Source organism: Macrobrachium nipponense, chromosome 15 (genome assembly GCF_015104395.2).
Source record: "Macrobrachium nipponense isolate FS-2020 chromosome 15, ASM1510439v2, whole genome shotgun sequence".
Taxonomy (NCBI): domain Eukaryota; kingdom Metazoa; phylum Arthropoda; class Malacostraca; order Decapoda; family Palaemonidae; genus Macrobrachium; species Macrobrachium nipponense.
In genome coordinates, this window is record NC_087208.1 from 18494195 (window position 1) to 18521008 (window position 26814).

Genomic DNA, 26814 nt, shown 5'->3' on the forward strand with positions numbered 1-26814 from the left:
TCCCTTACGAGCCAATTAAGTGTTGAGCGAAATATAAAGCCAAAAAAGTAGCGAGGGCAAAAATTTTCTAAAACTACTCCGGACGCGACTTCATCCTCGGTTCTTTGTGTACATTCTTTTGAACTTGGATGAAAAGCTTCGCTAAAGCTGGCGGAATTTGTGAGGTAAAGAAATTACTTTGATCATAGGCAACTAATCTTGAAAAGCTGATACATGCTTGCATACATACATGATCAAACAAACACTCATTCGCATATATATATATATATATATATATATATATATATATATATATATATACATTTATATATACATATATATACGTCTATATATACGTACACATATCACACACATATATATATATATATATATATATATATATATATATATATATATATATATATATATATATATATATATATTTACACACATATATATATATATATATACAGAGAGAGAGAGAGAGAGAGAGAGAGAGAGAGAGAGAGAGATAAAACAAAACAAAGGGACTACATCGCATAAATATTTCACGGGTAACTTTCCGAGTATGAGGAGATTGCGACACTGTTAACGAGTAAAGTATAATGAGATCATTTTTTTTAATTGGATCAAAAGCCGAATGAATTTAGTAAGGACTTGTGGCAAAGGTAGGATGCTAAATCTTTATTTTCTAATACAGAGAGGCCAATGGGACAGGGAAACTAGTTCCCTTCTCCAGCCAAAGACCGAGGGATAGGAAAATGGAGGCACGAAGAGAATGCAAGTGTTGGATGATGGAAAAAAAACTCTTTTCTAGAGTTCATGGAGATGAGGTGGCCAGACGGGTATTACGAGGCTGCCTGTTACGACTAGGAACTCGCCCCGTGATCTTTTACTGAACAATGGCCGAAATAACACCTGTAGCAAAGAGAAGCCACCATGGAACGAGGAGAGATAAACTGGTAAAGGGAAGGTCTTTGACCGTATCCTAGACTTTACTCTTAAACTTTAGCCGCCACCAACGAGTCAGGAGGTTTTGTAATCGTGCCTGGCCGACCTACCATTAAGAAATCTTACGCACTATTAACCAGCTGTTTGCCCACATACAATAATGAAACCTTCCGGCTGTTTGACAATAGTTATACTGTAGTTACAGCTGAGGGAAACTTCAGTAATGGATATAGAGCCATGCATGTTCAAAATAATAAATCAAAACACATTACTATCCGAACCTTATAGTTAAGAGCTATACTGTGTATCGCCCATCACAGTTTATGTTACCAGTAGCAAGTCATTGTTGATAGCATTTCTAGAGAACTTTGATGTTTATTGTCTGGTTACCTGCTCCTGTTTAGGCAATGTTCTGGAATAAGAAAAGATGATATTAAGACGTGCTGAACATGCAATTCCAAAACTGATGTGTTCAGAAATGAAATGAAATAGCTGCTAAAGAGGACAACAAATTTGTTAAGGTAGTCAATGGGATACTAGGCTGAGTAACTCAGTGTTAAAGCTATTTACTATAAATTCCGTTTAAACTGAGGAATGAAACATAATATGAGCTGCATTATACACGAAACTACGATGTTCCGGACTTCATAAAAAAAACTGGATGATGTCGCCAGAGGCTTCAGCACTAAAAATTTGCTTAATTCTAATTGAAAAAATTCCTAAATTCGAATTTAATAAAGGTGCTGTTAATCCGAGGCTCAAAAGAAGCAGCGCTGTACGTTAAGGCTTCAGAACAAAACTGCGATTTGATTTTAGGCTTTTAATAAACTAACCAAGACGTCTGATTCGAATCTTTGAAACAAACAGCCCATTTAATCACCCTTTGAAGGGAAACAATATCCATTCCTCGGAGGCTTCTAAATAAATTAGACGCTTTGATACTTCAAAATAACAATATAATTTAGCTGGAACATACAAGGGCCTTTCATTGGAGGTTTCGAAGCGAAGATGAACCTTTCATTTGTATCTTTGCGACAAAAAAGCCTCATTAATTTGAGTCTTCAAAACAGTCGTATTCTTTAATTTGCTGCTTTGTAGTAAGCAAGTACTTATGCTTTGTGATTTGAACAAAAGCAGATCCTTAATTAAATACAGTGTTAAAACACGGCCCCTGAATTCAGTGCTTTGAAACAAAAAATGGGCGTTAATCAAATTAAATACAATGTTAAAACATGACCCCTGAATTCATTGCTTTTAAAAAACAATGCGCCTTAATCCAATCAAATACAATGTTAAAACACGACCCCTGAATTCATTGCTTTTAATAACAATGCGCCTTAATCCAATCAAATACAATGTAAAAACATGACCCCTGAATTCATTGCTTTTAAAAACAATGCGCCTTAATCAAATCAAACACAATGTTAAAACACGACCCCTGAATTCAGTGCTTTGAAACAAACAATGCGCGTTAAACAAATGCTACGAAACAAACAAAGCCCTTTTCATTCCAGCCTTCGAAACAAACGAGACCCTTTAATTCAGGGCTTCGTACCTGACATCTGTGGCACCTATTATCCCAACCGTGAATGTCCCAACTTTGCGGAGGCGTTCCCTGGCGGAATTGCTCCATTCCGGAAGCTCTCTCTCTCTCTCTCTCGTTATCATTCTTGCTGAGGCGCAGACCCCAAGCAGCTCTTAATGCCTGTTTAATGAAGGAATACATTAGATCCATTCATGTAATAGTCCTCTCGAATGACATGTTAATGCTCCGTCAGTCTTCTCGCAGTTGGATTACCATAACAACTTGGGAGTCAGGCGCTCACGGGATTGATTGTTCACTGCGCATGCGTGACAATCCTTTTTTTTTTATCTAGAAAACTGTAATGTATTTGGATTGCTAAAGAAAAAGAAAATTTTGATACCAGAAAAGCAGATTCTTTCGCTATTAATCTGAATAACTACACGTTTTAAAGAATAATCATCAGTCGTTGTAAATCTTCGCTGTCGAACGTCTCAACAGCGAACGTCTCAGTTTCTGAGGTTTTTATTCCTTTCACCGTTGACCTGTGGAAGAGTCTCCCTATGGACGCGCGTTCAGAAGCTCAAAAGATCAAGCGGAGATGCAATGCATTGCTACCCGAGAACATTTTCTCTTCTTTCTGTATTTACTAATATCCTCTGCAATCTCTTTCAAATGAGCCATAATATTCGGAAGCTTGAATGTCAAGTCAATGGCTCCTGTATGCTTGTTCCATAATATGGTTTATCTTCTTAATATAATAATAATAATAATAATAATAATAATAATAATAATAATAATAATAATAATAATAATAATAATAATAATAATAATAATGAGGGATCTTCCAGGGCGACTCACTGTCCCCACTACTCTTCGTAGTAGCCATGATTCCCATGACAAAAGTACTACAGAAGATGGATGTCGGGTACCAACTCAAGAAAAGAGGCAACAGAATCAACCATCTGATGTTCATGGACGACATCAAGCTGTATGGTAAGAGCATCAAGGAAATAGATACCCTAATCCAGACTGTAAGGATTGTATCTGAGGACATCAGGATGGAGTTTGGAATAGAAAATGCGCCTTAGTCAACATACAAAAAGGCAAAGTAACGAGAACTGAAGGGATAAAGCTACCAGATGGGAACAACATCAAACACATAGATGAGACAGGATACAAATACCTGGGAATAATGGAAGGAGGAGATATAAAACACCAAGAGATGAAGGACACGATCATGAAAAGAATATATGCAGAGACTCAAGGCGATACTCAAGTCAAAACTCAACGCCGGAAATATGATATGATAAAAGCCATAAACACATGGGCAGTGCCAGTAATCAGATACAGCGCAGGAATAGTGGAATGGACGAAGGCAGAACTCCGCAGCATAGATCAGAAAACCAGGAAACATATGACAATACACAAAGCACTACACCCAAGAGCAAATACGGACAGACTATACATAACACGAAAGGAAGGAGGGAGAGGACTACTAAGTATAGAGGACTGCGTCAACATCGAAAACAGAGCACTGGGGCAATATCTGAAAACCAGTGAAGACGAGTGGCTAAAGAGTGCATGGGAAGAAGGACTAATAAAAGCAGACGAAGACCCAGAAATATACAGAGACAGGAGAAAGACAGAAAGAACAGAGGACTGGCACAACAAACCAATGCATGGACAATACATGAGACAGACTAAAGAACTAGCCAGCGATGACAATTGGCAATGGCTACAGAGGGGAGAGCTAAAGAAGGAAACTGAAGGAATGATAACAGCGGCACAAGATCAGGCCCTAAGAACCAGATATGTTCAAAGTACGATAGACGGAAATAACATCTCTCCCATATGTAGGAAGTGCAATACGAAAAGTGAAACCATAAACCACATAGCAAGTGAATGCCCGGCACTTGCACAGAACCAGTACAAAAAGAGGCATGATTCAGTAGCAAAAGCCCTCCACTGGAGCCTGTGCAAGAAACATCAGCTACCTTGCAGTAATAAGTGGTACGAGCACCAACCTGAAGGAGTGATAGAAAACGATCAGGCAAAGATCCTCTGGGACTATGGTATCAGAACGGATAGGGTGATACGTGCAAACAGACCAGACGTGACGTTGATTGACAAGGTCAAGAAGAAAGTATCACTCATTGATGTCGCAATACCATGGGACACCAGAGTTGAAGAGAAAGAGAGGGAAAAATTGGATAAGTATCAAGATCTGAAAATAGAAATAAGAAGGATATGGGATATGCCAGTGGAAATCGTACCCATAATCATAGGAGCACTAGGCACGATCCCAAAATCCCTGAAAAGGAATCTAGAAAAACTAGAGGCTGAAGTAGCTCCAGGACTCATGCAGAAGAGTGTGATCCTAGAAACGGCACACATAGTAAGAAGAGTGATGGACTCCTAAGGAGGCAGGATGCAACCCGGAACCCCACACTATAAATACCACCCAGTCGAATTGGAGGACTGTGATAGAGCAAAAAAAAAAAAAACAAAAAAAAAAAAAAAAATAATAATAATAATAATAATAAATCACCATACGACAATAATCCATGTCACAATACTCTTGTCATGATTCGGCAAATTTTAATGCATTTGATTTTGTCCACTGCCTTTCTCTGCTCAATATCAACAAAATTCTCCCACCCGCCTCTCCACCTTATTTCTACCGTCAGTTATCATTCTCACTTAATCTGGTAGCTCACAGGTCGCATTGTGACCCGTTCAGCTTGCATCGGTCTCCGACCACCGCTTTGTTTTGTGTCAATAACAGTGTCATTTCAATCCAGCCAGGTGGATCTGCAATATCCGGTGCCTGTCGACTCCGGTTGACTGTCTTAGTCTTGTTTTGTGGATCTGCCCACTGGTATTCCTCCATCCCAATACCTTCCATTATCATTCGAGGTAATCTGCACCCTCCTCCATCCGTCATATGAAGTACCCAGTCAATTATAACCGCCACCATCCATATTCTCTGCTGGGATCTTCTTTTGACCGATTCTCTCCTATTTAAACAGAGAGAGTTGGGCTGTTAACTGGTTGGCGTGTCTCGGCCTAATCTCTGCCACCAACCGCTATAACTACACACTTCTCTTTCCTCAGACCTCAGTCCCGGTAGCGTGTCAGGAAATAGCACGAAAGAATGTGGAGGAAAGTGGTAACAACGTCTCTCCCTGATCAATAAGTGATTTTGTGTGTTCGGTTGATAGGGACAGCGTGCGGCAATTAGTTTTACCTGCAGAGAGAGAGAGGGTGGGGGTTAGGGGTGGGGCTGGAGATTGGGGAAACTTACGATGGCGTTGGTCACCTGCCATGAATCCTTAAGTTCAGCTTTTGCTCCTCGTCTCTCATCTCATCATTATTACTAAATATTTCAAGATTTTGTCCATCACAGCTTCCCGTGAGAGAAACATATGTAGTGTCAATCATACCATTTTTCTTAATAAAGTTTTTTGAGTCTATCCGATCATATTTTGTTACAACAACAAAAATCAAAGATAAAAAAAAAAACTAGGAGCGATTTAGATATGACAACAATTTCACGGCCTTCATGTCATCCTAAGTCTGAAAACATTGTAATGGATTTCTGAAAAATAAAGATTCTAATCTCGATTTGCTCTTATTAGAAAGCAGAGAATGAAATGTGGTATCACACATGCATTGAACTAGAAAATAAATAACCTTACTAGAACACCAACAGCCTCAGTGACAGAAACACAATTCAGCAACATTTTTTCACGCTACATAAAAGAAACCCTTCAGTAAACAGCAAATTAAACAGTGTTTACCAAAATATCTACGCTCAGTTAAGACGGCGTCGTCACACGAATAAGTTGTTATGCATCTTTTATTAGCATCTTTCTCGCTAACTTCGCACCGCGCAGTCAATAGTTTTGCAAACTGCGGCAAAATTGCATTAGTGCGTGTTTGCTGTGGAGGTGGAATAGAGTAGAATTTAGGCCAAAGGCCAAGCACTGGGACCTACGAGGTCATTCTGTCCGGCAAGGCAAATTGACAGCAAGAAAGTTTTTTGAAAGGTATAACACGAGGAAAACCTCGCAGTTGCACAAAGAAACAATTGTTACGGAGGGTGGAAAGTCAGATGGATGAAAGAAAAAATGAACATAAGTACAGTGAACGGAATGATTGGGTTGCATCTATGGGCAGAAGGGACACATCAAAGACCCTCAAGTAATGCCTACAGTGCACCCCTGAGATGCTTTGACGGCACTACCCCTTACGGGGCTGCGGCTGTCCCGAGAACACAGAGTCGCAGACTCTCGTCGGGAGTTGAATGTGATCGCTGCATTTCTTGAGCAGAATGGTGCAAAGTTTTGAGGTAATCTTCCACATGCCCAAAGTCGTCTTCGCTAGACCGAGCTTTCCATAGCCTCGGTGGGAGTCACATCAAATCAAAGTGATCTTTTACGGGCAATGAAAGAAACTTAATGGTGGCAATTAAATCAAGGAGTCGCTCAACAGTTAGCAATTTAAAAAAAAAAAATCTCTCGGATCTTTCTCAAACCCGGATGAATAAGGAGGATTGGATTCAGGAATGGAATCCGCCCGTTATACATCTGCTAAAGTAAGCCGTTGGAAAAGGTTCATTACAACAGTGACCCCGACTAAAGATTAAGTTGAAAAGAATACTCTCTCTAATCATGGAGATGAAAATATTAAGCATTGGTAATAGCCTTGTGTCTGACATCTAGGGTGAAAAACGTTTGTATCCCCTCATAAATGCAACACTGTAAAATACGCTCAAGCATTGTTTGAAGTAGTGGCTTTGAAGTACACGGTAATACCAGCCTTATTGGAAATTATAAAGACGGGATTACTGACGTCACTGAAAGGAAAAGCACTGAGGACTCTAAAGGCCCATCCAAAGCTCGACGAACTTTGTTCGATGTGACGTCAGAAGCAGAGAAACTGCTGCAAAGTTCTGACTTTTCTCGCTGTTTCTCCGCTTCTGACGTCACATCGGACGAAGTTCATCGACCAAAGCTCGACCGTGTGGACGTGGCCTAAGACACACCGCAGTGAAAGGTTTGAAAGGTGTAACAGGAGGAAAACCTCAAAGCAGTTGCACTATGAAACAATTGTTAGGAGAGGGTGGAAAGAAAGATGAACAAAGAGAATATGAAAGGAGGTACAGTAAAAGGAACGAAATCCACGCTGCAAAGAACCTTAAGTAATGGCTACAGTGTACCGCATGAGGTCCACTGACGGCACTTCCTCCCTACGGATTTCAAATGTCTAGATGGTGGAATGGAATATAAAATTGAGGCCAAATTCCCAGCGCTTGGGCCTCAGAGGTCATTCAGTGCTGAAACGGAATTGAGAGTAAACAATTTTGCTTGTTTGTATGGTGTTTTGACGTAGCATGGAACCAGTGGTTATTCAGCAACCAACGGCTTTACGTGACTTTCGAACCACGTCGAGAGTGAACTTCTATCACCAGAAAGACATCTCTGACGCCTCAATGGAATGGCCGAGAATCGAACTTGTGGCCACCGACGTGCTAGGCCAACACCAAGCCGACCGCGCCACTGAGGCGCTTAAAACGATTTTAAATGTGTAATAGGAGGAAAACCTCGCAGTTGCGCTATGAAGCAACTGTTAGGTGAAGCCGTGAAGGTGGAAAGAAAGGTGGAAGAGAGAACGTGAACGGAGGTCCGGTGACAGGAACTAGAGGGATTGCAGATAGGGACCGAAGACAAACGGTGCACTGCCAGAACTAACCCCTGCAGATTAAGTTTAGGCGTTGTTCGGTGTTTATGCGCCTGTTATAAATATTTTTGCTTCTGCAATGTTCTCCCGTCTTCACTAACGGATATTCTGTTCTGTTAAGGTTTACCCAACAAGCTCGTGGCAATCTGGGTTATTCCATTGGCATAACTACGCTTGGGTACTATCGCACCGCCAAGTTCCCAAAGCCCGTACATGTAAAATAAGAACGAAGCTCAAATCTCAAGGTGGAATCATGCTGCCTTCTCACACACAGTTGATACACAAGCGTTTTACGAAAAGATGAGTCACCCCAACTAAACCACAGCATTCAAGATGCAGAAAAAATTTCCAAAAGAACTCCAAATTGTTTGTTCTCGCCAAAGTAATAACCCAAATTCCTATTAACGCAGACATCAATCATCCAAATTACCTTCAGTAGTTCCTATGTTTTACCAATTTTTCCATATTTCAGGTCACTGAACTAAATTCTTTTGACAGAAATTTCCTTTAGTAAATATTTAAGTTATGACCAACTTACTCAAGCGATTTCGCTTATTCCTGACAGTAGCATCAGATAAAACGAAACCAAGGGACCATGCATTTTTCAGTCCAACAAAGGCCTCATTACACCCTTGTAATGGCTATCTATAGTCTTTCTTTTCCACGTTATTCCATACATAAGTCATGTGAAGTCTTTTTACCCGCCCATACGAAACTAAAGTTTTCGCTTACTATTTCACTGGTTACTCAAACGGCTGAACTAGCCCTTCTAGACGATTGCTATTAAGAGATAAACTGCTTATTTCCGTGCATTTGCTGTAACACCTTACACTTGAGCACCCAAACATCAATTACATTATAGCTTTCATATAAACTCTTTGTACTTCCTGTAATTATTATTGCATAACTTTCGAATAACATACTTCAAGATTAATATTGTATAAAGTACTACTCATGCCTTTAGCAATTTGAGTGCAATTATATCCCATATAAAATCGTTAAACATCACTGTTCCTTCAGCTACAAATCGAGACAGCTATTTTGGGGGGAAACATTAAGCAACCATACGAAGGAATATACCCTTTTATGTTATACAAAATCCTAGCTGCGTAGGTTCATGAAATTTGGTAGCCAAACCAAGCCCAAGGAACTTTCGGCCATTCAGTGCTCAGGACAACGAATAGGAGTGCCTGCGTTGCTGATCCAGAATGAATACCTCGAACACCGCCTCCCCCCGGCTTCACTTATAAGAGCTTTTAGAGGTAGGGCAGCAAGACTAAGGACAAGCAATCAAGGATCTGCGTAGTGCAGGTCAAAATATTAAGCGTCAACAAACAAACCTTTTGGATAATGTCAGGAATTTTTACACGTGAGAAATTAAGTTTAGGATGCTTTAAAAACATTCACAACCTCCATTTCATATTTATTAAGACCAACAACGTTTTTCCAAATATACAATACCGTCACTCACTAGTGCCAAACTTTTAAGTCATGGGCATGATTGAGAGAATCTAGTTCAGATATCTCTTGTTTAGTCATCTCTAGTTTCTGAAGTACCGTACAACACCGTAGGGTGCCAAAGGCTCAGGTCCCCCTGTAAGCCAGTGCAATTCATCCCGGCTTACAATTCATGTAGTGTGTTGGCAAGCTTCTTTGAATAGCCAGCTTACCGTTCCCCTCTGCCACTAGGCCTGTTATGAAAACAAATATTAAAAACCTGTTGACGTACTCAACCTAACATTAAGTTTGGAAAGCCTCAACTACGATAATTATCTTTTAAATTTTTTCCATACTGGCAAGTCATTGATCAAATTTGAGTAACAAAGTTTATAAAGCCAAGTGAACGCGAACAATAAAAAATGACAAACTCCAGAATATTTACTTCCAAGTTTTATTTTCGTAGCAAAACTACCAAGACTAATGACCAAAGCTTTCCAAATTCAATCAGTTTTGATTCACTAGATTTACAAGATGTGCAGCCCCCTCCTGACATACGGTATCTTATATCGTATGTCAGAAGGGACATCCTCCCCACGTCAGGGGCCCCGCCCCTGGCGGGAGAGGATTAGCTTCCAAATGTAACATTTACCGTCATCCTATTTATACTTTACCAATCCAAGTTGAATCACTGCAAGGATCCTCCACTTCGCCCAAGTCATGGAAAAAAGATTGAAATGGATTAGTAACACAACCTACGAATTGGAAAAATATTCTTCTGAATGAATAATAATACCAGCATAAAAACCTCAACACTATGATACACAACAAACTTTACCAACATAGACAAATAACTAATCCCGACGAATCGACGATCACTAAACGTGTGAAAACTACACAACACTCTGGCAACGCTTAACTCCTCGGCAGTGTCACATAATATAATACTATTGTCTTACTCATTTTCACTTTTTTTTTTTTTTCCATCATCAGCTTCGTCTGAAGATGAGTAATCTTCAGAAAAAAAAAGACAATTCATTGTCGTCCTGAGTTTCACAAATTTCAACTTCAGTTTCTTCTTTGGAAAATAACAGTTTTCTGGGGGAAAAAATTCGATATCTACTGACGCGATTTGCGGCCGCTCATGTTTTCTTCATTTATAGGCCATCTGCTGTATATGGTCACTATAAAGTATCGAACGGGATAAAACAATGAAAACTCATATGCATGATAATGGATTGGCGATCTGGGAAGATAGAATACTTAGTCCGCATAATTATGTTTGCCACTTGATCTTTACGAGTTTTGCATATATCTATCTATATATACATATTTATATACATGCACTGTATATATATATATATATATATATATATATATATATATATATATATATATATGTATGTATATATATATATATATATATATATATATATATATATATATATACATACATACATATACATATAACCTATGTAACGATATTTACACTATATATACATAAGAGAAGTATTATTTTTGCCTTTACTCAATTTGTCACAGATCTCATTTACAGAAATAAGTTTTGTTATAACAGCATTACAGCATTTATGTATCAGTATATAACTCATTAAATCATATGGGAAATAATTTTATAATATATTAACAGATTGATGCACATTAATCATATCACCATCATATTCTGATAAGAGTCTTATCTTTTATAATATTGTATTTGAATGGGAAATTGTTTAAAAGTAAAAAATATTGCAATTTGTATATGATAAATTTGCATGAATGCTCCATGAAGAAATTGCTGCTGAAAATTAAGATGTGGAATCCGCATCGGTATAGTACAAACTTGGATAGCTGACGAAAATTCCGCACTTCGGCAACACTGATACCGAGGTGGAGGATCTTGTTTTGTTTCCACTTTCCCGGGTGACGTCACGCCGTGCCTCTAGCACGTCATCCATTCATTAAAAAAGACATGACTGATGTCCCATCAGACGTGAATGCATTATAGTTTGGAGGGGACATAATAAATATGTATCATTTAGTGAAAATAAATCCAAAGTGCTTAGAAATCTTCGCATTATTTGGAAATGCAATTCGCACGGAACAGCAGACATGCCGTCCCCTTAGCACTGTCATCCATTGAAGACATGACTAAAGCACGTCAGATGTGAATGCATTATAATGGTTTGAAGGGACGTAATAAATATGTGTCACTTCGTAAAATAAATCCAAAGTGAGTAGAGCAATTCGTATTACGTATTTGGAAATGCAATTCGCACGGATGCGTGGCGGGCCCTGCCCGCCTGTCCTGGGACGCGTGGCGGGCCCCACCCGCCCGTCCAGGGACACGTAGCAGGTCTCGCCCACCTGTCCCAGGACACGTGGCGGGCGCCGCCCACCCATCCCGGGACACGTGGCGGGCGCCCGTCCCGAGACACGTGGCGGACCTCACCTGCCCGTCACGGGACGTGTGGCAGGCTTCGCCCGCCCGTCCAGAGACGCGTGGCGGGCCCTGCCTGCACGTCCCGGGGACACATGGCGGGCCCTGCCCACACGTCTCGGGACAACATGGCGGGCCACACCCGCCCGTCCAAGGACACGTGGCGGGCCTTGCCCGCCTGTCCTGGAACACTTGGTGAGCCCCGCCCGTTCCATCCCGGGATGCATGGCGGGCCCCGCCCGCCCGTCCCGGGATGCAAGGCGGGCCCCGGCCCCCTGTCCCGGGTCAGGTGGCGAGCCCCGCCCGCCCGTCCCAGGACGCGTGTCAGGCCTCGCCCGCCTTTCCCATCATAGACAACACCTTTGCTTAGTCTTAGAATCAGAATATGCCACTGACTCCCTCCAAGTTTTCTCCTGAGGCTTCTCTGAATCCTTTCAGTTCTCTGGGAGTTTCTGAATACCTTCAGTTCTCTTGGGGCTTCTCTAAATCCTTTCAGTTCTCCTGAGGGCTTCTCTGAATCCTTTCAGTTCTCATGGGGGGTTCTCTGATCCTTTCAGTCTCTGGGGTGTCTCTGAATCCTTTCAGTTCTCCTGGGGGTTCTCTGAATCCTTTCAGTTCTCCTGAGGCTTCTCTGAATCCTTTCAGTTCTCCTGAGGCTTCTCTGAATTCTTTCAGTTCTCCTGGGGCTTCTCTGAATTCTTTCAGTTCTCCTGGGGCTTCTCTGAATTCTTTCAGTTCTCCTGGGGGTTCTCTGAATCCTTTCAGTTCTCCTGAGGCTTCTCTGAATTCTTTCAGTTCTCCTGTGGGCTTCTCGAATGCTTCAGTTTCCTGGGGCTTCCCTCCTGAATCTTCATTTCTCTGGGGGTTCTCTGGAATCTTTCAGTTCTCCTGAGGCTTCTCTGATCCTTCAGTTCTCCTGGGGCTCTCTGAATCATTCAGCTCTCCTGGGGCTTCTCTGAATTCTTTCATTATCCTGGGGGTTCTCTGAATCCTTTCAGTTCTCCTGGGGCTTCTCTGAATTCTTTCAGTTCTCCTGGGGGTTCTCTGAATCCTTTCAGTTCTCCTGGGGGTTCTCTGAATCCTTTCAGTTCTCCTGGGGGTTCTCTGAATCCTTTCAGTTCTCCTGAGGCTTCTCTGAATCCTTTCAGTTCTCCTGGGGGTTCTCTGAATCCTTTTCAGTTCCTGAGGCTTCTCTGAATCCTTCAGTTCTCCTAGGGCTTTTTCTCTGGGGAAAAAAAATTTTTCCCTTTCAGTTCTCCTGGGGCTTCTCTGATATTTCTTTCAGTTCTCATGGGGGTTCTTCTGAATCCTTCAGTTCTCCTGGGCTTCTATGAAATTCTTTCAGTTTCTCCTGCGGGGTTCTCTGAATCCTTTAAGTTCTTCCTGGGGTGGTTCTCTGAATCCTTTCAGTTCTCCTGGGGGTTCTCTGAATCCTTTCAGTTCTCCTGGGGGTTCTCTGAATTCTTTCAGTTCTCCTGGGGGTTCTCTGAATCCTTTCAGTTCTCCTGGGGCTTCTCTGAATCCTTTCAGTTCTCCTGAGGCTTCTCTGAATTCTTTCAGTTCTCCTGGGGGTTCTCTGAATTCTTTCAGTTCTCCTGGGGCTTCTCGGAATTCTTTCAGTCCCTGGGGGTTCTCGAATCCTTTAAGTTCTCTGGGGCTTTTCCGAATTCTTTCAGTTCGCCTGGGGTTCTCTGAATTCTTTCACGGTTCTCCTGGGGCTTCTCTGAATTCGTTCAGTTCTCTGGGCTTCTCTGAATTCTTCAGGTTCTCCTGGGGGTCTCTGAATCCTTTCAGTTATCTGAGGCTCCTCTGAATCCTTTTAGTTTCAGTTCTCCTGGGGGGTTCTTCTGAATCCTTCAGTTCTCCTGGGCTTCTATGAATTCTTTCAGTTCTCAGGTGGGTTCTTCTGAATTCTTTCAGTTCTCCTGAGGCTTCTCTGGAATCCTTTCAGTTCTCCTGAGGTTCTCTGAATCCTTCAGTTCTCCTGGGGTTCTCTGAATTCTTTCGTTCTCCTGGGGGGTTCTCTGAATTCTTTCATTCTCTGAGATTCTCTGAATCCTTTCAGTTCGCCTGGGGGTTCTCTGAATCCTTTCAGTTTTCCTGGGGCTTTCTGAATCCTTTCAGTTCTCCTTGGGGGTTCTCGAATTCTTTCAGTCTCCTGGGGCTTCCTGAATCCTTCAGTACTCCTGGAGGGTTCTCTGAATCCTTCAGTTCTCTGGGGCTTCTCTGAATTCTTTCAGTTCTCCTGGGGGTTCTCTGAATCCTTTCAGTTCTCCTGGGGGTTCTCTGAATCCTTTCAGTTCTCCTGGGGCTTCTCTGAATTCTTTCAGTTCTCCTGGGGGTTCTCTGAATCCTTTCAGTTCTCCTGGGGGTTCTCTGAATCCTTTCAGTTCTCCTGGGGGTTCTCTGAATCCTTTCAGTTCTCCTGAGGCTTCTCTGAATTCTTTCAGTTCTCCGAGGCTTTCTCTGCATCCTTTCAGTTCTCCTGAGGCTTCTCTGAATCTTTCAGATTCTCCTAGAGGCTTCTCCTGAATTCTTTAAGTTCTCCTGGGGGTTCTCGAATCTTCAGTTCTCCTGAGGCTTCTCTGAATTCTTTCAGTTCTCCTGAGGCTTCTTCTGAAATCCTTTCAGTTCTCTGAGCTCTCTGAATCTTTCAGTTCTCCTGAGGCTTCTCTGAAACCTTCAGTTCTCATGGGGTTCTCTAATCCTTTCAGTTCTCCTGAGGGCTTCTCTGAATTCTTCAGTTCTCCTGAGGCTTCTCTGAATTCTCAGTTCTCCGGGGGGTTTTCTCTGAATCCTTTCAGTTTCCTGAGGCTTCTCTGAATTTTTCAGTTTCTCATGAGGCTTCTCTGAATCCTTTCCAGTTCTCTGTAGGCTTCTCTGAATCCTTCAGTTTCTCCTGAGGCTTCTCTGAATTCTTTCAGTTCTACGGAGGGCTCTCTGAATTCTTTCAGTTCTCTGAGGCTTCTCTGAATTTCTTAAGTTTCCTGAGGCTTCTCTGATCATTTCAGTTCTCATGAGGCTCTCTGAATCCTTCAGTTCTACTGAGGCTTCTCTGAATTCTTTCAGTTCTCCTGAGGCTTCTCGAATCCTTTCAGTTCTCCTGAGGCTCTCTGAATTCTCAGTTCCTCCTGAGGCTTCTCTGAATCCTTTCAGTTTTCCTGAGTTCTCTGGAAAATTCTTTCAGTTCTCCTGAGGCTTCTCTGAATCCTTTCAGTTCTCCTGAGGCTTCGCTGAATTGCTTCAGTTTCTCCGAGGCTCCTGAATCCTTCAGTTCTCCTGAGGCTTCTCTGAATCCCTTCGTTCAGTTCCCTGGAGGTTCTCTGAATTCTTTCAGTGTCTCCTGGGGGTTCTCTGAATCCTTTCAGTTCTCCTGAGGCTTCTCTGATTCCTTTCAGTTCTCCTGAGGCTTCTCTGATTCCTTTCAGTTCTCCTGGGGGTTCTCTGAATCCTTTCAGTTCTCCTGGGGGTTCTCTGATTCCTTTCAGTTCTCCTGGGGGTTCTCTGAATCCTTTCAGTTCTCCTGGGGGTTCTCTGATTCCTTTCAGTTTCCTGGGGGCTTCTCTGAATCCTTCAGTCTCCTGAGGCTTCTTAGTCCTTTCAGTTCTCCTGGGGCTTCTCTGAATCCTTTTCAGTCTCCTGAGGATTCTATGATTCCTTTCAGATTCTCCTGGGGTTCTCTGATTCCCAATTTCAGTTCTCCGGGGGCTTTCTCTGCTTCCTTTCAGTTCTCCTGGGGGTTCTCTGATTCCTTTCAGTTCTCCTGGGGCTTCTCTGATTCCTTTCAGTTCTCCTGGGGGTTCTCTGATTCCTTTCAGTTCTCCTGGGGGTTCTCTGAATCCTTTCAGTTCTCCTGGGGGTTCTCTGAATCCTTTCAGTTCTCTGGGGGTCTTGAATACTTTCAGTCCTGGGGGTTTCTCTGATTCCTTCAGTTCTCTGTGGAGTTCTCTGAATCCTTTCAGTTATCTTGGGGTTCTCTGAATCCTTTCAGTTCTCCTGGGGGTTCTCTGAATCCTTTCAGTTCTCCTGGGGGTTCTCTGATTCCTTTCAGTTCTCCTGGGGGTTCTCTGAATCCTTTCAGTTCTCCTGGGGCGTTCTACTGATCTTTCGTTTCTCCTGAGGCTTCTCTGAATCCTCAGTTCTCCTGGGGTCGTTCTCGATTCCTTTTCAGTTCTCCTGGGGGTTCTATGAATCCTTCAATCTCCTGGGGGTTATTCTGAATCCTCTCTTCAGTTCTCCTGAGGCATTATCTGATTCTTTCAGTTTCTCCTGGGGGTTCTCTGATTCCTTTCAGTTCTCCTGGGGCTTCTCTGATTCCTTTCAGTTCTCCTGGGGGTTCTCTGAATTCTTTCAGTTCTCCTGAGCTTCTCCTGATTCTTTCAGTGCTTTGGGCTTCTCTGAATCCTTTCAGTTCTCCTGGGGGTTCTCTGATTCCTTTCAGTTCTCCTGGGGGTTCTCTGAATCCTTTCAGTTCTCCTGGGGGTTCTCTGATTCCTTTCAGTTCTCCTGGGGGTTCTCTGAATCCTTTCAGTTCTCCTGGGGCTTCTCTGAATTCTTTCAGTTCTCCGGAAGCTCTCTGAATCCTTTCAGTTCTCCTGGGGGGTCTATGATTCCTTTCAGTTCTCCTGGGGTTCTCTGGAATCCTTCAGTTCTCCTGAGGCTTTCCTGATTCCTTTCGTTTCCTGAGGCTTGATCGGAATCCTTTCAGTTCTCCTGGGGGTTCTCTGATTCCTTTCAGTTCTCCTGGGGGTTCTCTGATTCCTTTCAGTTCTCCTGGGGGTTCTCTGATTCCTTTCAGTTCTCCTGGGGGTTCTCTGAATCCTTTCAGTTCTCCTGGGATTCTCTGATTCCTTTCAGGTCTTCCTGATGGCTTCTCTGAATCCTTTCAGTTCTCCTGAGGCTTCTCTGATTCCTTTCAGTTTCTCCTGAGGCTTCTCTGATTACTTTTCAGTTCTCGGGGGAAGGGGCTTCTCTGATTCCTTTCAGTTTCTCCTGGGTGTGTTCTCTGAATCCTTTCAGTTCTCCTGAGGCTTCTCTGCAATCCCTTTCAGTTCTATGGGGGTTCTCTGATTCCTTTCAGTTCTTCCTGGGGGTTCTCTGATCCTTTCAGTTCTCCTGAGGCTTTATGAATCCTTTCAGTTCTCCTGAGGCTCTCTGATTTCTTTCAGTTTCTCTGTGGGTTCTCGGAATCCTTTCAGTTCTCCTGGGGGCTCTCTGATCCTTTCAGTTCTCCTGGGGTTTCTCTTGACTTCCTTTTCAGTTCTCTAGGCTTCTCTGATTCCTTTCAGTTATCCGGAGGCTTCTCTGATTCCTCAGTTCTCCTGGGGGTTTCTACTGATTCCTTTCAGTTCTCCTGAGGCTTCTCTGAATCCTTTCAGTCTCCTGAGGCTTACTCTGATTTCTTTCCATTCTCCTGGGGGTTCTCTGAATCCTTCAGTTCTCCTGGGAGTCTCTGAATCCTTTCAGTTCTCCTGATGCTTCTCTGAATCCTTTCAGTTCTCCTGAGCTTCTCTGAATCCTTTCCGTTCTCATGAGGCTCTCTGATTTCTTCAGTTTCATGGGGGTGCTCTGAATCCTTCAGTTTCCTGGGGTTCTCTGAATACCTTTCAGTTCTCCTGGGCGGGTTCTCTGAATCCTTCAGTTCTCTGAGGCTTCTCTGGACTTCCTTTCAGGTTCTCCTGGGGGTTCTTGAAATCCCTTTCAGTTCTCCTGAGGCTTCTCTGAATCCTTTCAGTTCTCCTGAGGGCTTCCTCTGATTTCTTCAGTTCTCCTGAGGGGTTCTCCCTTGGAAGCCTTTCAGTCGCCTGGGGGTTCTTGGAATCCTTCAGTTCTCCTGAGGCTTCTCTGAATCCGGTCAGTTCTTCTGAGGCTTCTTCTGAATCCGTTACTTCCAGGGGTTCTCTGATTCCTTCAGTCTCCTGGAGGGTTCTCTGTTCCTTTCAGTTCTCCTGGGGGTTCTCTGAATCCTTTCAGTTCTCCTGGGGTTCTCCGATTCCTTTTCAGTTCTCCTGGGGGTTCTCTGATTCCTTTCAGTTCTCCTGGGGGTTCTGATCCTTTCAGTTTCTCCTGGGGGTTCTCTGAATCCTTTCAGTTCTCCTGAGGGCTTCTCTGATTCCTTTCAGTTCTCCTGGGGCTTCTCCTGAATCCTTATTATCTGAGCTTCTTGAATCCTTTAAGTTTCCTGGGGTCTCTGATTCCTTTCAGTTCTCCTGGGGGTTCTCTGATTCCTTTCAGTTCTCCTGGGGGTTCTCTGAATCCTTTCAGTTCTCCTGGGGGTTCTCTGATTCCTTTCAGTTCTCCTGGGGGTTCTCTGATTCCTTTCAGTTCTCCTGGGGGTTCTCTGAATCCTTTCAGTTCTCCTGAGGCGTCTTGATTTCTTTCAGTTCTCCTGGGGGTTCTATGAATCCGTTCAGTTCCCTGAGGCTTCTCTGATTCTTTCAGTTCTCCTGAGGCTTCTCTGATTCCTTTCAGTTCTCCTGGGGGTTTCTCTGCATCCTTTCAGTTCTCCTGAGGCTCTCTGAATCCTTTCAGTTCTCTGAGCTTCTCGATCCTTTCAGTTTCTCACTGGGGTTCTCTGAATCCTTTCAGTTCTCCTGAGGCTTCTCTGATTTCCTTTCAGGTCTCCTGAGGCTTCTGTCTGATTCCTTTCAGTTCTGCCTGGCGGTTCTGGAATCCTTTCAGTTCTCCTGGGGGTTCTCTGAATCCTTTCAGTTCTCCTGAGGCTTCTCTGATCATTTTCAGTTCTCCTGGGGCTTCTCTGAATCCTTCAGTTCTCCTGGAGGCTCTTGATTCTTCAGTTTCTCCTGGGGGTTCTCTGAATCCTTTCAGTTCTCCTGGGGGTTCTCTGATTCCTTTCAGTTCTCCTGGGGGTTCTCTGAATCCTTTCAGTTCTCCTGGGGGTTCTCTGATTCCTTTCAGTTCTCCTGGGGGTTCTCTGAATCCTTTCAAGTTCTCTGAGGCTTCTCTGATCCTTTCAGTTCTCCTGAGGCTCTCTGATTCCTTAGCAGTTCTCCTGGGGGGTTCTCTGAATCCTTTCAGTTCTCCTGGGTGTTCTCTGAATCCTTTCAGTTCTCTGAGGCCTTCTCTGATTCCTTTCAGTTCTCCTGGGGGTTCTCTGAATCCTTTCAGTCTCTTGAGGAATTATCTGATTCCTTTCAGTTCTCCTGGGGGTTCTCTGAATCCTTTCAGTTCTCCTGGGGGTTCTCTGAATTCTTTCAGTTCTCCTGGGGGTTCTCTGAATTCTTTCAGTTCTCCTGGGGGTTCTCTGAATCCTTTCAGTTCTCCTGACGGCCTTCTCTGATTCCTGTCAGTTTCTCCTGGGGCTTCTCTGAATCCTTTCAGTTCTCCTGAGGTCTTGATTCTTTCAGTTCTCTGGGGTTCTCTGAATCCTTTCAGTTCTCCTGAGGGGTTCTCTGAATCCTTTCAGTTCTCCTGAGCTTACTCTGATCCTTCAGTTCTCCTTGGGGTTCTCTGAATCCTTTCAGTTTCTTGGGTCTCTGATCCTTCAGTTCTCCTGAGGCTTCTCTGATTCCTTTCAGTCTCCCTGAGGGCTTCTCTGAGTCCTTTCAGTTCTCCTTGGGGGTTCTCTGAATCCTTCAGTTCTTCCCCTGGACGGGTATCTGAAACCTTCCAGTTCTCTGAGGCTTCTCTGATTCCTTTCAGTTCTCCTGGGGGGTTCTCTGAATCCTTTCAGTTCTCTGAGGCTTCTTGATTCCTTAAGTTATCCTGGGGGTTCTCTGAACTTTAGTTCTCCTGGGGGTTATCTGAATCCTTCAGTTCTCCTGAGCTTCTCTGATCCTGTCAGTTCTCCTGGGGGTTCTCTGAAATCTTTCAGTCTCTGGGGAGTTCTCTGATTCCTTTTCAGTTCTCCGAGGCTTCTCTGAATCCTTCAGTTCTCCTGGGGGTCTAGGAATCCTTTCAGTCTCCTGGGGGTTCTCTGATTCCTTTTCAGTTTCCTGAGGCTTCTCTGAATCCTTTCAGTTTTCTCCTGGGGGTTCTCTGATGTCCTTTCAGTTCCTGGTGGTTCTCTGAATTCTTTCAGTTCTCCTGAGGCTTCTCTGATTCCTTTCAGTTCTCCTGGGGGTTCTCTGAATCCTTTCAGTTCTCCTGGGGGTTCTCTGAATCCTTTCAGTTCTCCTGAGGCTTCTCTGATTCCTTTCAGTTCCCTGGGGGTTCCTGACCTTGCAGTCTCCTGGGGGTTCTCTGAATCTTTCAGTTCCTCCTGGGGGTTCTATGATTCCTTCAGTTCTCCTGAGGCTTCTCGAATCCTTTCGTTCTCCTGATGCTTCTCTGAATCCTTTCAGTTCTCCATGGGGGTTCTCTGATTCCTTTCAGTTCTCCTGAGGCTTCTCTGAATCCTTTCAGTTCTCCTGGGGGTTCTCTGAATCCTTTCAGTTCTCCTGGGGGTTCTCTGAATCCTTTCAGTTCTCCTGGGGGTTCTCTGATTCCTTTCAGTTCTCCTGAGGCTTCTCTGAATCCTTTCAGTTCTCCTGAGGCTTCTCCTGAATCTTTCAGTCTCTCCTGGGGGTGCTCTGATTCCTTTCAGTTCTCTGAGCTTCCTCTGACTCCTTTCAGTTCTCTGAGGCTCTCTGAATCCTTTCCAGTTCTCCTGGGGTTCCTGAATCCTTTCAGTTCTTCCTGGGGGTTCTCTGATCCTTTCAGTTCTCCGAGGCTTCTCTGAACCTTTCAGTTCTCTGAGGCTTCTCTGAATCCTTTCAGTTCTCCTGGGGGTTCTCTGAATCCTTTCAGTTCTCCTGAGGCTTCTCTGAATCCTTTCAGTTCTCCTGGGGGTTCTCTGATTCCTTTCAGTTCTCCTGAGGCTTCTCTGAATCCTTTCAGTTCTCCTGGGGGTTCTCTGAATCCTTTCAGTTCTCCTGGGGGTTCTCTGATTCCTTTCAGTTCTCCTGAGGCTTCTCTGAATCCTTTCAGTTTCTCTGGGGGTTCTTGAATCCTTTTCAGTTCTCCGGGGGTTCTCTGCTTCCTTTCAGTTCTCCTGGGGGTTCTTGATTCCTTTTCAGTTCTCCTGAGGCTTTCTGAATCCTTTCAGTCTCCTGGGGGTTCTCTGAATCTTTCGTTCCCTGAGGCTTCTCTGAATCCTTTCATTTCTCCTGAGGCTTCTCTGAATCATTTCAGTTCTCCTGGGGGTTCTCTGAATCCTTTCAGTTCTCCTGAGGCCTTCTCTGATCATTGTCAGTTCCCTCGGGGGTTTCTTGATTCCTTTCAGTTCTCCTGGGGGTTCTCTGAATCCTTTCAGTTCTCCTGGGGGTTCTCTGAATCCTTTCAGTTCTCCTGGGGGTTCTCTGAATCCTTTCAGTTCTCCTGGGGGTTCTCTGAATCCTTTCAGTTCTCCTTGAGGCTTCTCTGATTCTTTCAGTTCTCCTTGGGTGTTCTCTGAAATTCTTTCATTCCTACCTGGGGTTCTCTGAATCCTTTCCAGTTCTCTTAGGCTTCTCTGAATCCTTCAGTTCTCCTGGGGGTTCTCTGAACTCCTTTCAGTTCTCCTGAGGCTTATCTGAATCTTCAGTTCTCGGGGTTCTCTGAATCCTTCAGTTTCTGCGGATTCTACTGAATCCTTTCAGTTCCCCTGGGGGTTCTTGAATCCTTTCAGTTCTCCTGGGGTATTGAATCCTTTCAGTTCCCTGAGGCTTCTCTGAATTCTTTCAGTTTCCGGGGGCTTACCGCTGAATTATTTCAGGTTCTTCCTGAGGATTTTCTCTGAATTCTTTCAGTTCTCCTGAGGCCTTCCTCTGGAATCCTTTTCAGTTTCTCCTGAGGCGTCTCTGAATTCAGTTCTCCTGAGGCTTCTCTTGATTCCTTTCAGGTTCTCCTCTGAATCCTTTCAGTTCTCCATGATTTCTTTTTCTTTTTTTTTGGGGAATTCTTTCTGAATTCTTTCAAGTTCTCCTGAGGTTCTCTGAATTTCTTTCAGTTCTAACTGAGGCTTCTCGAATTCCTTTCAAGTCTCCTGAGGCTTCTGAATCCTTTCAGTTCTCCATGGATGGATTTCTCCTGAATTGCCGTTTCAGTTTCCTCTGGGGGAGGCTTCTCTGAATTCCTTTCAGTTTCTCCTGGGGCTTCTTCTGATTCCTTCAGGTTCGCTGAGGCCTTGGGGCCTTGAAATCTTTTCAGTTTCTCCTGAGCTTCCTTTCTGAATCCTTTCCAGGGGTCTTCCTCGAATTGGCTTCTTGACCCATTCTTTCAGTGCTCCTGGGCTTCTCTGTATTCCTTTCAGTGCCTCCTGGGGCTTTCTGATTCCTTTCAGTTCTCCTTTGGGGCTTCATCTGATTCTTTCCAGTTATCCTGGGGCTTCTCTGCTTCCTTTCAGTTCTCCTCGGGGCTTCTCTGATTCCTTTCAGTTCCTACCTGGGGGTTGCTCTTCTGAATTCCTTTCAGTTCCCTCCATTGGGGGCTTCTCCATGAATTCCGTTTACAGTTCTCCATGGGGCTTCTCTGAATTCTTTCATTCTCCTGGGGGTTTCTCCTGGGAATTCTTTCAGTTCCCTGGGGCTCTCTGAATTCCTTTCAGTTCTCCTGGGGGCGTTCTCTGGCGAATTCTTTCAGGTTTCCTCCTGGGGCTTATCTGACTCATTTCAGTTCCTGGGTGTTCTCTGAATCCTTTCAGTTCTCCTGGGGCTTCTCTGAAGCCTTTCCAGTTTCTCCTGGGGCTTCTCTGACTTACCTTTCCAGGGGGGTTCTCCTGGGGGTTCTCTGAATTCTTTCAGTTCTCCTGGGGCTTCTCTGAATCCTATGCTTATTCCCCTGGCACTCCACCAATCCTGTCATTTTCCTCATGCTTTCTTCAATCCTCCCATCTTCCTTTCCCTTTCAGGAATCAATAAACTCTTAAAAAAACATTTTAGCATATTTATTTCCCTGCAACTTCAACTTTCTTCAAGGATCAACAAAGCAATCTTATTACAAATAAACATTAAACTTTCCATACGACAAACATTATCCTCAAATTTTTCACATCTCATCCGTCTTTGTGAGGCCAGCGCCATTCCTTGAAGACGAACAGCTGCCTTCAGTTTCCAGTTGTCTTTCTCCAGGCTTCTGTTTTTCCCCTGAAGGTTCTTCAGGTTGCAGACCAATTTCTCCTTTGCTCCTCGCAGCTGTCCAACATCATCTTCCAGCTTTTCGTTCTGTTCGCCCTGGACACCGGTCTTCCTCTCCAGCCACGATTTCCTTTCTCTAGAAGGCAGCCTCAACTTCACACTGGAGTCCACACTTTTCCTTCCTGAGGTCTTCCACTTCCTTCTGTAGGCGCTTGAACCTGACTTCGACGTCTTTCCTGCCGGATTCGTGCTTTTCGGTCGCGTCCTTTTGTTCCTGGATGAGCCTCGCCATCCGCGCCGCTTCTTCGCTTTTTAACTGCGGGTCTTTCTCCTTCTGTCGTTCGAGTTCCTCTTGCCTCTCAACCTGGCTGTTTGCCTCCTGCCAACCGCACTGTTAGTTCTTACTACCTCTCACATAGGGCATCGTTTCTCTCCCCAATTTCCTTTGTCTTCCATCAGCTGCTGATTTTCATCTGTGATCATGAGGATCTTGTCTTCCAGCTGCCGATTTTCCCTCTTTTCTTGGTCGTTCTCCCTCTTCAGGAAGAACGTGTCAGCTTCGAGCGAGTAGGCCCTTTCTTGCCAGGCCTGCTGTTGCAACACATCCTGAGTGATCTGGATGACACGAGTGTGTTCTTCCCTTCCGCCCGCCTTCTGAATCTCTTCATTGTTGTCGAGCCTTTGTTGTAGCTGAAGAATTATCCTGTCCATGTTACCTGCTGCTCTCTCTGGCACCGAATGGTGTCTTGCCAAGCTGCAATTCTCTCCTTCATTTCCTTCTCCTTGGGCTGTTCAACTCCATCAACAGTAGTCAGGAAGAACCTCACTAGTTTTCGAACAATATCTTTACATACCCAGCTCACATACTCTTCTCTCATTCTCTCTCGATTTTTCGTTGATTTTCTATATTCCACGAGAGATATTTCGATTTATCAAAATAGAGCAGGAAATATTCTGAGCATTTTTTTAAACTCTGCCTTGTCTCTTGGTGCTGAAACCTCTCTCTCACTCTCAGGGATCTTTTGCAGTACGTATCTTCTTTGTCTGATCTCTCTCTCTCTCTCTCTCTATGCGGGATTTTTTGTTAATCTTATCTGTTAAAATAAATTTGGGGTTTTTCCTTTATTTACATTTTTGTCTATAAGAAAAACAATACTACCTACAGGCGGGCAATTGCAACTTAGGGGAAAAATGGCCATTTTTCTGAGGCAAGTTTCATTTTCATTGAATTTTACAGGATAACTAATTAAAAGATACAATTCTAAACGAATTAGCCAAAACATCAATAGAAATATTATAGAGATATTATATATGTTTTTAAAATTAATAATATATATTATATGTATAATATAAGTAAGCTATATCTAATATTATATAAGTATATATATATAATGCTATTCTATAATATGATATAAGAATTATTATGATGATGTATATATTATATTCTAATATATAGTATATATATATATAAAGATATATTATTATATATATATATATATATAGTATATATATTTAATATATATATATTATGATATATATAGATATATTTATATATATAATATATATATCTATATATATATATATAATATTATAGAGTATATATATATGTATAATATATATATAAGATGTTATAATAATTAACTAATCAACCATAAACATTTTAAAAAAATATAGGTAAGTTTTAAGATTTTAAATGTATATAATATGGATACAAAGAAAAGATGAACTGAAATATATACAAAGTTATAGTTACATTTTTGTTCCCTACCATAAAGTGCAAAGCAAGATATTAAGGAGTACAATTTTATTAGAACATAACTCGCGTTCGTAAACTGAAATGCAATATGAAAACAAAGTAGAAAGCACTAACATCCCTATTCCTATTTAAGGCGAAAATGATACTAGCCATGAATTAGCGCGACTCAACGCGACGCGTTTGGTGTGAACGCAACCTTAGTAAGACGTTGCGTATATGTTTAATATAATATGCAGGCAGCTTTCTGAACGTCGGAAATATTTGAGACTCCTTGTAACACATTAAAAATGGGATGTAAATATGCAATTCACAATTATCTTATTATTTGAGAACAGAAATAATAAGAATTGTTTTGAATGAATGCGGTTCAGCGACCATTAATCACCTGGAATTTAAATTCAGTCCCAATTCAGTAACAGAACAAAAGTAAACCCACCTTTGATTAACCACAAAGTCATTTCCATGGGAATCCATGTTTATTACTGGAAATTCTTTGTACAATTCTGTGACGGACGGTCAATTTGAATTACAGTAGTTTTAAAGAATGTTGTATTTCAATGAAATATGCAGCTCTCCTACAGATCTGTGTAACCACACTATATCATCAAATTGTTTTAAAACTGAAAATTTCATAGAGATGATGAAAATTTGAATTCCATTTTCAAGTGTTCAGTCATTGACTAATTAATCATGTAGTATACTACCGAGTGTTTCGGAATTAGAGCCCTCCCCCCCCCCCCCCCCAACTCCACAGAACAAATGGAAAGTTATGAAGTTCTCTGCGATAGGCTATCTCAAAGTACATATTATCTTAAGTTTCTATTAATTCATTTTTCATTTTACAGTTCTTGTATTTTCAGACCGAGTGACGGAGTTAGATACAGCCATGGCTAACGACTTGGAGGAAATCAGATGGATTGACCGAATCCGGGCTATAATCTTCAGAGAGAACAGGGATGCTGGCTCATCCTTCATTTCACGTTCCTGGATAGCTAAATACATTAAAAGAGATGAATCCTTCGTTAAAAGACACTGGAACAAAAATCCATATGACTGTCATCGCGAAAAGAGTGAGAATCTTGTAAGGGCTGAAGTCCTTTCTCAGGAGTCAAAAGACATCATAGTTGAGGCATTAGTAGACCAAAAAAGTCTTTATGTAAATTGGCGTTTGAACTAGTAACAAAAAGGGGAAAGAAGAGAAGTTATAGTGCTGTATATCATGAGTTGAAAAAATCTGGTATCAAGCCATTTCGTGTTATCAGCAAGCCCAACATCACTGAGCAACAGAGAGAAGACCGTGCATGGGTTTGTGGTTCATTTCTTAAAGATTGGGATGAAGCTGACTTTATCCATGTTGCTGCATCAGAGGAATTCTTCATTTACACAATCAGGAAGCCAAATCATAAAAATGACATTATTTGGGCTGCAAAGTTGGATGATATTAGCGATGACGTGCGCTATCACCAAATTGTGAAATTTCCTGGATGTTTGGGGATTTTTCTCTGTTTCACAGCCAAACGGTTAATGTGGATCATCAAAGAAAAAGGACAGTCATGGAATGACGAATACTTCAGAGAAACTGTGCTTACTGGTGGAGTATTTCCTTTCCTCAAAGATTCTGAAAATGTGTTATCTGTTGGAGAAGTCACATTTTTGCGTTATAAGGCACCATGTTTCAAGACTCTTCAGACACAGGAGCTGCTTCGAAACAGTAGTATCGATTTCTTCTCGTCAAGTGAATTTCCAGGTAGCTCCCCTGACCTTAATGTGTGTGAAAACATTGGTTGTATCTTAAAGGATCGTGTTGAAGCCTTGACGACCTGCGAAGAGATGTGACCGAAGTGCTCAGGGAAATGGAGTTTGAGTCTCAGCTTTTTTGCGATTAATGAAATCATACCTCTCAAGAATGCAAGCTGTAGTATAGGCAGATGGA

At 42.8% G+C, this 26814-nt stretch overlaps 1 protein-coding gene across 1 annotated transcript; it reads right to left on the reverse strand.

Annotated features, from left to right (window-relative positions):
- Positions 1-13174: 13174 nt before the first annotated feature.
- LOC135226633 (uncharacterized) lies at positions 13175-14416 on the reverse strand (the record flags this gene model as incomplete). The annotated part of the gene is made up of 3 exons (XM_064266348.1): positions 13175-13234; positions 13452-13556; positions 14294-14416. Coding segments are annotated over 3 exons (288 nt in total), but the record flags the coding sequence as incomplete, so codon positions are not given.
- Positions 14417-26814: the final 12398 nt, after the last annotated feature.